The sequence below is a fragment of the Asterias amurensis genome, chromosome 12 (assembly GCF_032118995.1).
Source record: "Asterias amurensis chromosome 12, ASM3211899v1".
NCBI classification, from domain to species: domain Eukaryota; kingdom Metazoa; phylum Echinodermata; class Asteroidea; order Forcipulatida; family Asteriidae; genus Asterias; species Asterias amurensis.
This window is the reverse complement of record NC_092659.1, coordinates 5,248,506-5,261,699: the sequence shown is the minus strand read 5'-3', so window position 1 is coordinate 5,261,699 and position 13,194 is coordinate 5,248,506. Positions and strand designations below refer to the sequence as shown.

The 13,194-nt window shown below is 45.3% G+C and overlaps 1 protein-coding gene across 1 annotated transcript in view; it reads left to right on the top strand.

The window, feature by feature from the left end:
- The window catches only part of LOC139945370 (uncharacterized), a 152,515-nt gene that overhangs the window by 125,018 nt on the left and 14,303 nt on the right, over window positions 1-13,194 (top strand). Inside the window, exons 117-120 of the mRNA XM_071942719.1 lie at window positions 667-874; window positions 1,458-1,654; window positions 2,348-2,531; window positions 12,685-12,855. Of these exons, the coding sequence (XP_071798820.1) occupies window positions 667-874; window positions 1,458-1,654; window positions 2,348-2,531; window positions 12,685-12,855 (760 nt within the window). The remainder of the gene's footprint in view (window positions 1-666; window positions 875-1,457; window positions 1,655-2,347; window positions 2,532-12,684; window positions 12,856-13,194) is intronic.

The window sequence follows — 13,194 nt, the reverse complement described above, 5'->3', positions numbered from 1 at the left end:
AATTGAAATTTTGGTGGTAATCCTGTTTTTATCAAGGAAGAAATTTCATGCTAAGCAAATTTTTGTGCTTAGCAGCTTTATGAAATTTGGCCCAGTATTTTCACTTGGTGTATCCCAACATTACGCACGCAAACAAAAACTGTAAAAATTTCGGCTCATTATTGGTCATTGAATTTGCAAGAGAATAATGAAAGACGAATGAAACTTGTTGCATACTGTATGTGCTTTCTAATGCACAATAACAGGCTTCGGCTGAAGTTTTTTCTGTTGGAATACACTTAGTGAGAATACTGGTCTTTGATAACTACCAAACGTGTCTATAGTGCCTTTAAAGAGGTACACCAAATGTTGTAAAGAAATCAAGATAATTACTCTCTAAATGTAAAAGAGTGAAAATTACCACTCTTTACATTTGGAGCTGTCCCTCATATGGCGCTTCAAAAAGAGTGGTGGTTATTTCACTCTTTTAGAGGGGTTTCACTCCAGGACAGAGTGAAAAATCACTCAAAAAGATGCACACTTCAATAAGTGGAAGACCACTCAAAAAAGAGTTGTCCTTCATATGGCTCCTCAAAGAATGCTTTTCCACTCTTTTACATTAAGAGAGTAAGTTTCACAAGATCAAAATGTAGACCTGGTAATAAGTTTTGTCAACATTTTGCCTAGATTTCCCGGCCGTGTGTACCGTGTATCAATCCATGTGATTGGTACCAGTGTAATCAGTCATGCTCCATGGAGGAAAGCTCCATCACATTCACACTCACCAACCTGACTCTGCCGAAGCTGGAAGTCCTTAACACCACAAGGAACGACACAAATAATACTTCATCTGCTTCTGGGAAGGATGGCTTACCTTCTCCTTTCTTCTTGACAGGTAGGTTTGGTAATAATTATAAGTAGTTTTGATAAGAGACTTTTAAGTAACCCTTAAAGTAACCCTCAAGTAACCCTCAAGTAACCTTTTAAGTAACCCTCATCGCTAACCCTTAAAAGGGTTGGCGATGACTAGAGCAAGCTAGTCGAAACGTTAATACATATTAAAGCCATTAGACACTTTTGGTAAACAGTATTGTCCAAAGGCCCACACTTTGTGTATCACAACTTATAAAATAACAAACCTGTGAAAATCTACCTGGCAAGTAGACACACACAAGGTGTAACCGCAAACCAAATAATATACTAATACCTCACCATGCAATATGCTTTAAATCCCATAGACGAAAGGTTGTGAATAAACGATTCTGAATATGTGGGGAAATTGAACTGCAGATCTGTGAAACTTCCCCAATGTCATCATCAAATGCACTTATAAATGGCTACAGCTACGTCTAGATCAGCAAGTCTACCAGTGTTGAAGAATAGCAGATGCGCGCGATCTAGCCGTAGCTGATGTAGCCGAAGTCGCCCTTTCGGACACGGCCTAACTTTAGGTGTTATTTCTGTATGTATCTCCTTAGTTAAGTGTGTCCTAGGGAATGGTCAAGAAGCGTCTTCATCTTCGAATGGTTTCTACATTGACGATACTCCAGCAGAGCTTGATTTCTTATACTATGTGGATATCAATCGCAGCGAGTATGAACCAACAAAGTTCCAGTCTTCTAATTCCACAATCCAGGCTTTGTGGAAATTCATAGACATGGAAAGTCAAATCAAGGTAAAACTAACTTGTTTTATATTTGTTGATGCCGATGATTTCTTAGTTGAAGGCACTGGACACTATTGGTAATCAGTCAAAATAATTGTTAGCATAAAAGCTTACTTGTAAACAATCAATGGAGAGCTGTTTGTAGTATAAAACATTGTGAGAAACGGCTCCCTTTGAAGTAGCCTAGTTTTTAAAAAAAAATAAACAATTTCTCACTAAAATATTTGAATTTGATTTTGAGACCTCAGAATTTTATTTTTAAGCACAGAACTACCAATTGAGCTAAATTTTTCACAGGTTTGTTATTTTGTATGCAGATGTTGAGACAAACCAAGTAAGAAGACTGGTCTTTGACAATTACCAATAGTGTCCAGTGTAAACTTAAAAGTTTTAATTGATAGTAGGTATTTTGGCAAGTTGTTTGGCAAGTTGCGGCTCCAGATTCGGCTTAGGCTAGCTGTGCCTACGGTTGTTTTTAAAATATTGCGTGTGCTTTGCGTATACGTGCTCAGGGCTTCAGACGAGAGGACGGCACCCGAGCCGGGAGCCGAATCCAACCGAAGCTGTGGATTCGAAAATGGCCATATACTGATTGGGCAAGAAGACAAAATCAAGTTTTGTCATAAGATCGGTTTTGCTCAAATTTGAAAGCAGTTTATAAACTGAGTCTGGTAATGTGCTTTGTTCTTTGCAATCATTCAGGAACATTATTGGGCCATTGGAACATCCAGAGGTGCTGTAGACTTACAAGACTTTGTCAATGTTGGGTTGAACCAGACAGCTTTCAATAGCAGCTTTGAAGGACAACTACAACACAATACATCATACTACGTGACTGTCAAGTGCATCAATGGAGCTGGTGTAGAGACTGTGGTAGAATCTGATGGTAGGTAACGAGACATGGATGTTTGAAATGATTGCAAACGACTAGCCATAAACAAACAAATTACCTGCATGGCTACTGTGACGGTCAGTGCATTTGCTATGTGTTTAAGGAGTGATGCAACGGCGCGTGCGCGAGCTGGTCGGTGACTTGCACCGATCTACGCATGTGTTGTAGGCGGGGCGACGGGTTGGCCGTCGTGTGTGCACGCCGTGCACACACGAGGCTAATCAGTCTGCTGCAAGATCCAATAGAAGCCACAGGTACGTGTTCTTTGTTTTGTTTACGGGGTGCTCTGTACAATTGCTGTGCGCTACTTTTGCGTGTGGTTGATGCCATAGAGGATCTTGAGCGAGAGAGACTCAAGTGGTTGACTGACGTGTGTACCAGTTAGCCGTGAAGGTTGGCAGGGTTAATTGACGTGTGTTCCAGTTACCCGCCGAGAGTCAACTAACGCTGCGTGCGTTGGTTGACTACCGCTGCGTGCGTGATATAGCTGCGTACGTGGGGTATAAGTAAATCTAGTACAACAGTGCAGGCTGAGGTTGACGGACGTGTGTACCCGTCAAGGCTCGGGTGTACTGGTTGACTAGGCGCGGGGGTGGCGTTATAGTGGTTTTACGGGCACACCCGGTTGAACAGGGACACAGTACATGGTTTACTGAGTGATTTGTTTCTTCATGGTTATCTAATTCAACCCTTGATATTCTGTGAACGATACTTGAGAAGGCCAATATAATTAAACTGATTGATGTTCGTTGTTCTGAATTAAACTGTCCATTGTGATTTATTTTGTGCATTGATTACCTGTTATTATAAGAGCTAGACAATTGACTACGATCGGCGGTATATTTCCTCCAAAACGGACATAGCTCCTTAACGCTCAGTAGCTTATTAATCCAAACTCTGAGGGTGAAAGTAGGCCCGGGATTAAATAGTAAACAAGTCTATTCCGCCACAAATGGTGTCAGAAGTGGGATGATTGTAGTCGATTAAGTCGAGCTCTTTGTAGAAATTATTCCTCCTTTTTATTAAGAAGAGGAAGTAGTACACAGGTCCAAGAGTGGCAATGCAAATGTGGATTGTTGCTGTATTTTTGTTGGTTTTGGCAATTGTTGTTCTGATTGTGGTTTGCCTGTTGGCCAAGACTCGTTTGGAGTTGAGACAGATACGGCGAACTGCAAGGAATCAGAGTTTGACACTTTTGCAAATCCATAGTTTGACTAGTGAAAGTCCAGCTGCTTGTAAAGATTAATCCTCCTTTGTAGAAAGAAGAGGAAATAGACCACAGGTTCAAGAGTTGGCAATGCAATTGTGGGTTTTTATTGTTCTCCTGGTGCTTTTAGCTGCCTTATTGTGTATTTTTGCAGTGGAGATTTTTTGTGTGTGGAGTGAAATCCAGCAACGGAGAAGAGGTACCCGTTGGTTGGCAACCACACGAGATACTGCTGAGAGGGAGACAGTATTGTGAGTTCTGGCAAATTTGTTTGTGGTAGATTTAATAGCTGTGGTGGTTGACGTCACGGTGGTTGACGCTGTTGGACTAGAGGTAGATTTGATTCTGTTTTGTGTTGGGTTTACTGGTCGCCGGTTGGTTGACTAGAGGTATAGTAAACCAACATGAGTCAAGGTTCCAAAGTCCAAGAGGGTACCCCTGGGGTTGATGTGCAATTGCAGAAAATCCAAGACGGTTTACTTCGTGCAAAGTTGGACATGGAACTTTTGCAGTGGGAAAGGGACCACTATACTGAGATGAGTAAAGATCCAGAGACGTTGACACATAGGCAGGCCACCGATCTCCCAAGACAAGGGAGCGGTAAGGCTGTTAACGAGAATAGTCGTGTGAGGTTTCAGGTGGACTCGGAGGTTGACTTCCAAATCCCAGAGAAGACTTCTGGGTATGGTTCTGGTATGGGAATGAATCCATTTCAGGATATGGTTATGTCCTCCCAGGTGAGGCCCCTGATGAAAGATAGGGCGATGGGAAATCGAGAGAGTACCCCCCTAAGAGGCTATGTTTCAGAGACACCCGCCCCTGCTGAGGCTTTTTCTGTTGACAATGATGGAGACGATGCACAGTCTTTTGTGTCTAATCAGAGTTTTATGGAACAGGGTAGACAGAGTACAAATCCATTTATTAGGGACACAGATGTGGTTAGTCTAAAGAGGTTGAAAAGTCCAAAGGAAGTGGCTAACAATTCTTCTGAGGGAAGAGTGCTTCCTGTGATGAGTTCAGCTGTAACGGGTACAGTGCCCTTGAAGAAGTCGAACGTTTGTGTTGTAGAAGAGGGTACGATGTTGGAGCGTAACAATCGGCGCCCAAATATCACCCCTGATAGGTATAGTGGCAAAGTTTGGTGGCGAGAATATCACCGACATTTCGAGTCATGTCGAGAGGTCAACGGGTGGAATGAAGAGCAATCAGCGAGGTATTTGTCAGCGAGCCTTCAGGGAAATGCTCTCAGAATTTTGGGAGACGCTTCCCCTGGTCACAAGCGTACCTATGGTGAATTGGTTAAATTGCTAGAGAGGAGATTTGGTTCTGGAAGACAGAGCGAGAACTATCTTGTAGAGCTGAGGCATCGTCGGCAAGGGCCGAGGGAGAGCCTGCAAGAGCTTGGTCAAGCTATCCATGAGTTAACGCTTAGAGCGTACCCTGAGATCCAAGAGGAGTCTCGTGAGAGGTTGGCCAAGAATCATTTTCTTGATGCAGTGGATAGTCGGTCAGTAAGGGAGGGTATAAACCGGGCCCGCCCAAAGAATCTGGACGAGGCAATCCGGGCTGCTCTTGAGACTGATAACTTTGAAAAGGTGGAGCAGCAGAGGATACTTGATGGTAAGCCTCCTAAGATGGCGAGGGCAATAGACTCTGGTCTGGATCAGAGAGTAGAGAAGATGGAGGCCAATTTGGAGTTGCAGGCTCAGACTTTAAAGACAATGGTTGACTTGCTGGGACGATTTTCAGGTCAGTCGGTTGAATTGCCCGCTCAGGCAGAAGAGTTCCCCCAAGGGAGGAAAAAGTTTGCGAGAGGCAAGGGGAAAGATTGGAAATGTTTCAATTGTGACAAGAAAGGTCATTTTGCCAGAGAATGCAAGGAACCCCCAAAGAAAACGACTTCAGATCAGGGAAACGGCAACCAGCCACACGGTGGACCCACGGGGCGGCTGGAAGTCGGAGAGGGTCCAAGAGGCAATACAATGGCAACTCAATAGTTGACGAGAAGAGAAGAAAGGTAGAAGATGGGCAAAGAGTGATAAATCTGCCTAAGTCGAGTGTTGATCCCCGTTATGGTTTCTTTGTAGATGGGCTAGTCAGGGCCACAGAGTGTCGATTTCTGGTTGACACTGGGTCAACCGACACTCTAATCAGCAGTGAGGTTTACTACCAAATTCCTAAGGAGCGAAGGCCCCTTTTGGGAGAGGGAAGCATACAGGTGAGACAAGTGGATGGCAGTCCACTTTCAGTACTGGGCATCGCTGAGGTAGAAATTCAGATTGGTCGAACCACCCAGTCGGTCAGGGCAATTTTCACAGAGATGCGTTGTCCTGGAATCTTAGGGATGGATTTCCTTGTACCCACAGGTGGGAAATTAGATTTTCAAACTAAGAGGTGGAGTTTGAATGGTGAGGAGTTTGAATGTACCAGCAGTGTCGGGGAACCGTTTGTTGGTCGTGTGGTTGTTCTTGAAAACACAGTGATTCCTGCTGGCTATGAGGCAGTTGTCCCTGGTACCATAGTGAAGAGAAGTAATCTTTTTGCAGGTCCAGCCCTAGTGGAACCTTTAGAGAGTGGTGGTGAACTGGCAAAGAAAGGATTGGTACTGGCCAGATCGTTGGTTGAGGCAGGGAACGACATTGTTCCACTGCGGGTGTTTAATCCTGGTAAGGAACAGAGAGTTGCCCGAAAGGGAACGACTGTTGGTGTTATTTGCCAAGTTGAGCATGATTTGATAGAAGGTAACCCCGGGTCGATAGCAGACCCACCACTGGAAGTTCCTGGTTTTTTAAGTGACTTATATGAAAGAGGCACTGCAAGTGTTGATTCAAAGTACCACGAGGAGGTAAAGAAATGTTTGTGTGATTTCCGTGATGTCTTTTCCAGTGGTGACCATGATATTGGTCGAACAGAGGATGTTAGACATCATATACAAACGGGTGATGCTAGGCCTATTAAAGAGAGGCCAAGACGTCAACCTTACTGTAATCAGCAAGAGATAGACAGGCAAGTCCGTGACTTGGAAAAGAGAGGTGTGATCGAGCCATCAGATAGCCCTTGGGCCTCGAATGTTGTTCTTGTGAGTAAGAAGGACGGGACGAAGCGTTTCTGTGTCGACTATAGAAGATTAAATGCAGTCACCATTAAGGACGCATACCCGGTCCCACGCATTGACGAAACATTTGATGCCTTAGGTGGGGCAAAGTGGTTCTCGACCCTAGATCTTGCTTCGGGGTATTGGCAAGTTGCACTTGACGAGGAGGCAAGCCAGAAGTCAACTTTTGTTGTGAGAAATGGGCTGTATCGCTGGAAGTGCATGCCATTTGGCCTTTGTAATGCACCAGCAACTTTTGAAAGGCTCATGGAGAAAGTCATGGCAGGTCTGCAATGGGACATTCTTTTGATTTATTTGGACGACATAATTGTTTTTGGGAGGTCAGTGACCGAGATGATAGAGCGTCTCAGAGTGGTGTTTGCGAGACTTGGGCAGGCAGGGTTGAAGTTGAAGCCAAGCAAGTGCCATTTGTTCCGACAGTCAGTAGCTTACCTAGGGCACATAGTGTCTACAGAGGGTGTGGCCACAGATCCGCAAAAGGTACAGGCGGTGGCTGATTGGCCTGTTCCAAGGTGTGTGAAAGATGTAAGAAGTTTCTTGGGTCTTGCATCTTATTATCGGAAATTCATCCGTGGGTTTGCAGGGATAGCCAGTCCTCTGCATACGTTAACCGAGAAGTCACGAGATTTTATATGGGATGAGTCTTGTCAGGGTGCTTTCGAGGAGTTGAAAAGTATGCTCGTTACTGCACCTGTATTGCCCTATCCAATTCCAGACCAAGATTTCATCTTAGACACCGATGCAAGTGGTGATGGTATCGGGGCGGTGTTGTCCCAAGTCCAGGAAGGGAATGAGAAGGTCTTGGCATATGCTAGTCGTAAACTCAGCAGGCCGGAGAGGAACTACTGCGTTACCCGTCGTGAGTTGCTGGCTGTTGTGGTTTACTTGAAGCACTTTAGACAGTACTTGTATGGTAGAAAGGTCAAGGTGAGAACCGACCATGCTGCGCTTCGTTGGTTGTTTCAGTTTAAGAACCCGGAGGGCCAGTTGGCAAGGTGGATGGAAGTGGTTTCCGAATATGACATTCAGATTGAGCATAGGCCGGGCAAGAAGCATGGAAATGCTGATGCATTGTCCCGGCGGGAATGCAAGCAATGTGGTAGAGATGAAGGAACCGTTGATGACCAAAAGAGTTCTGTGGACCAACAGGTGCTTCCTCAAAGGGAAGATCCCAAAGTCAGGGGTGTTGTGGTTCAACCAGTCTTGTCCTCAGAAGTTTTAAGAGAAGCACAGGTAGAGGATGACATTGTTGGATGGGTGGTCAAGCTGAAAGGAAAGGGTGAGAATCGTCCTGAATGGAAGGAAGTGTCTCATCTTTCGAAGAGTCACAAGGCGTATTGGTCTGTGTGGAAGCAGTTAGTGGTTAAAGAGGGTCTCTTGTATAGACAATGGGAGTCAGATACCGGTGATTCGGTGAGGTTGCGACTTGTTCTCCCTAAGCAGTTCAGAGAAGAAGTATTGGGTGAGTTACATGGAGGGCAGTTGAGTGGGCATTTGGGTGTCCATAAGACCATGGCCAAAGTGAAGTATCGGCATTTCTGGCCCGGTATGTCAGCAGACATAAGGTCCTTTTTGAGGAGTTGTGACTTGTGCGCAAAAAGGAAGTCACCCGCCAGAAAGAGGCGGGCTCCCCTCCAACAATATCGTGTGGGTGTCCCTATGGAGAGAGTGGCCATAGATTTGCTCGGGCCACTGCCGAGGTCGGACAGTGGCAATCAATGGATCATGGTGGTAGGGGACTACTGTACTAAGTGGATGGAGGCTTACCCGCTGCCAGATGCGACAGCGAGTACAGTAGCACTGAAGTTGGTAAATGAGTTTGTCTGCCGATTTGGGGTCCCGCAAGAGTTACATTCCGATCAGGGTAGCAATTTCGAGTCTTGTGTTTTCAGCGAGATGTGCCGTGTATTGGGCATCACCAAAACCCGTACAACTGCCTACAATCCGAAGTCCGACGGGATGGTGGAGAGGTTCAACAAGACTCTGGTAAACATGGTAGCGGTGCTCATAGACCCCAAAAGAATGCAAAAAGATTGGGATGAGTGTCTTCCGTACGCAACCTTTGCGTACCGTTGCACTCCCCACGAATCTACTGGGGAATCCCCAAATATGATGATGTTGGGTAGGGAGGTGAGCCTTCCGGTTGATTTGTTGGTTGAGTGTGCCGATGTGGAGGACGATGTTGAGACAGATTTCGCCGAGAGTCTGCGGCAGAATATGAGACGAGCGCATGAGAGAGCTCGACAATGTCTTGGGAAGAGTGCCCAACGGCAAAAGAAAGACTATGATAGAAGGGCATCAGACCATGGGCTAAAGGAAGGGCACTTCGTGTGGCTCTTTAACCCAGCCAAGAAAAGGCACCTGACGCCAAAGCTTCAGTTGCGTTGGGAGGGTCCGTGGTTGGTCATCAAACAGCTGTCTGATGTGACTTTCCGCATTCAGTTAAAGAAGGGTGGTAAATGTAAGGTTGTCCATGCGGACCGATTGAAACCATACCTTGGAAGAGAACTGGAGTCATGGGAAAGGAAAGATGAGGCAATGGTTGTGGAGTCAGGGACTCCTCAGTCTATTGACCCCTTAGAATCTCCCAGTGTGGCAGAGGAATTCTTTGTAGAGGAAACGGCACCAGCAATAGTTGATAGTTCTGGGGAAGTGTGGGAAGGGACCACACCCTCAACAGAGTGTCCCCCTAGGCGATACCCTGGACGGGATCATAGACTACCGGTTCGGTACCGGTAGTTTGCTGGTTATTTTGATTTGTTGTGTTTTGTCAGGGTTGCAATGTAATAATAACCAACCCTTTTTCGGTTTATGTGTCTACAGATAGAGTTAACTATAGAAAGAGAGTACAAAGTATGTCAGGAAGAGGAGGAAGAGGAGGAAGAGGAGGAAGAGGAGGAAGGGGAGGAAGACCCTTCAAACCAAGACGGTTTCGATGTGACGAATGTAGTGATGGGTTTGGCCAGCGCCAAGGGTTGTGGAGACACATCAAGGAAAACCACGGCCCGATTAGGTATCTGTACTGCAGGAGATGCCATTATAAGGCAACGAGACGGGAAACGATGAACCGGCATTACGCCAGGTTTCACCCATCTCATCTGGGTGAAAGCCGCCAAATATGCGAAGAAAAAGAGAGACCGGAGCAGACACCCCCAGCTGCCCGTATGTTGGTTACCTCCGAGGGCCCAGCCAAGTCCACACCTCCGACTAGTACGCCCCCTGTCACAATAGAGGACGTGGAAACTGCCCCATTGGTAGTTGAAGAAGACACGCTGTCACTCTACCCTACGCTGATCTCCCCCCTACGCCCCAGCTCTCCGTCTCCACCCACTTTCACGGCTGCGCCCGATGCTGCCCCCGACAGAGTTGCGACAAAAGGGAAACCGCGCGGTATGCTGTTCATGGACAGGCCGCCCGGGTCACCACAGACATCGGAGGCTTCTTCTCTCCCGGCCAGTGAAATCGTCCCGCCCAAGGACCCCCGCTTTGCAGACAAAGGAACGCAAACCCCACCGGAACGGCGAATGGTAAAGGGATTTATCCGCGAGCAGAAAGTAAGGACAACCTTTGCGGAAGGCCGACAGGTACGAAGAGAAGCGACCGCGGATCTGACCGAGACATGGGTTGAGTTGTAGCTCGCCACGAAGAGGAGCCATGTTACCTCCTAGTTTTCATCGTTATCGAACATTTGAAACAAACAAAATTTTGCTAATCATCAGGGAATTGTGTAAATTTGTTATTTTATGAAAATTGAGATCACAGTGTGTGCCTTATTACCAAATTGCTGCCTTTAATTGTGTGTAAATTGTTGTTGTAAATTTTAAATGATGCCAAAAATTACCTCAAAATCTATGTAAGTTTAAGTACTTTTAAATTGTGTGATTCGAGTGGTTTACGCAATATTGTTACCAGTCAACCATAACGTTGTGCATTTAATGAGAGTAAAGAGATGCATTACAATTCTTGCCGTAGTCAACCATACAGTAAGCTGTTTTAGGTGTTCTTTGGTAGATCACATGGTTTATGCAGGGTTTATGTATTACTCAGATTATTATGTGGGGTTGACATGGGTTTTCGTAGATCACATGGTTTATGCAGGGTTTATGTATAACTCATATTATGTGAGGTTGACATGTTTTGTACCTATATTTTTGTAATGGTTTATACTTAAGATTCTATAAGGATTCATGTATTTTATTGATTACATGCACTTCCCTTTTATTGTTTTGTTGTTAGGCTGATTGGACTGGGACAGTCCAAGCTTAGCTCGGGCCTGTGTGACGGTCAGTGCATTTGCTATGTGTTTAAGGAGTGATGCAACGGCGCGTGCGCGAGCTGGTCGGTGACTTGCACCGATCTACGCATGTGTTGTAGGCGGGGCGACGGGTTGGCCGTCGTGTGTGCACGCCGTGCACACACGAGGCTAATCAGTCTGCTGCAAGATCCAATAGAAGCCACAGGTACGTGTTCTTTGTTTTGTTTACGGGGTGCTCTGTACAATTGCTGTGCGCTACTTTTGCGTGTGGTTGATGCCATAGAGGATCTTGAGCGAGAGAGACTCAAGTGGTTGACTGACGTGTGTACCAGTTAGCCGTGAAGGTTGGCAGGGTTAATTGACGTGTGTTCCAGTTACCCGCCGAGAGTCAACTAACGCTGCGTGCGTTGGTTGACTACCGCTGCGTGCGTGATATAGCTGCGTACGTGGGGTATAAGTAAATCTAGTACAACAGTGCAGGCTGAGGTTGACGGACGTGTGTACCCGTCAAGGCTCGGGTGTACTGGTTGACTAGGCGCGGGGGTGGCGTTATAGTGGTTTTACGGGCACACCCGGTTGAACAGGGACACAGTACATGGTTTACTGAGTGATTTGTTTCTTCATGGTTATCTAATTCAACCCTTGATATTCTGTGAACGATACTTGAGAAGGCCAATATAATTAAACTGATTGATGTTCGTTGTTCTGAATTAAACTGTCCATTGTGATTTATTTTGTGCATTGATTACCTGTTATTATAAGAGCTAGACAATTGACTACGATCGGCGGTATATTTCCTCCAAAACGGACATAGCTCCTTAACGCTCAGTAGCTTATTAATCCAAACTCTGAGGGTGAAAGTAGGCCCGGGATTAAATAGTAAACAAGTCTATTCCGCCACACTACCTTTGTACCCTTATAAAATGGTTTAAAGGTACATTACAGAACTGGTAAGAGAAAAACCTTGTCTAACACAGATTTGCATAAAACTTACACAGTCAAATGATGATGATAGTAGAAAACATCCCTTGAAATTTTTCTGTCTGAAATGCCATGTTTGACGAGAAATAAATAAAACTAATTTCCCAGTTGGAGTTCATTGCTCAGTGAGCGTTTCATTCACGTCGATGTCATGCAAAATTTGTATTCGGTTTTTCACTATTTTCTCGTGACCCAGATGGTCGATCGATCTCGAACTTCTACAGGTTTGTACAAGTTTGCTCCACTTTCACTCAAATAGAGTGACACAGATTGACTTTCACTCTCAAAAGAGCGAAACTGACACCACTCGGGGAAGAGAGTGAAATTTTCATTCTTATAGAGATAGTGGTGTACCAGGAATGATTTTCGGAACTATATAATTGTAACACTGAGTGCTGTTGATCCTCTGATCTATGGCTCTTTAAGTTGAACCCTTTTTTATCACACCAGGTGTGACGGTTCTCTTTGAGAAACTCTCCGTGGATGATGTCAACACCACTGTTAGTTTAATGTAAATCTGTGGATATTTTGTTTTGTGTCCTACGAAAAGTACCCAAACCCTTTAACTTGAACCCTTGTTTCACTCCAGGTGTAACGGTTCTCTTTGAGAAACCCTCCGTGGATGATGTCAACACCACCTCCATGTTTAGTCAGAAGTTTGAAGAGGAAGTCTTTCCACCTGACGTCCAGAAGAATGACGACCCAACAAAGACAGGCACCTCCTGGTCAAAACCTGAAGATGAATCCATCAGTCGTTATGGTACAATAGTTTTTAGTGCAGAAGGAACTAACTATTATATTTATGTGGCGGTTTTTATACTTATACAATAAGACTTGATTTCAAGTCTGAGACTGTGGTTGTTTCTCTGCATCGCCACGCAGAATTCCCCCGCAGAATCGCTATCACACGCTTGTTTGGGGCCACATTTAGGTCCAGGCTACATTTAGGGCTCGGGCTACATTATGGTGCAGCACACACGCTCTAAATCGCAATCTGTAATCGTAGGCTTATCGAAAAAAGAGGGCGCTGTTTCAGCCAATACTATATAGGCTATTTTAGGACTACTAAAACCTCGATCACAGACTTGGAACCAAGTCT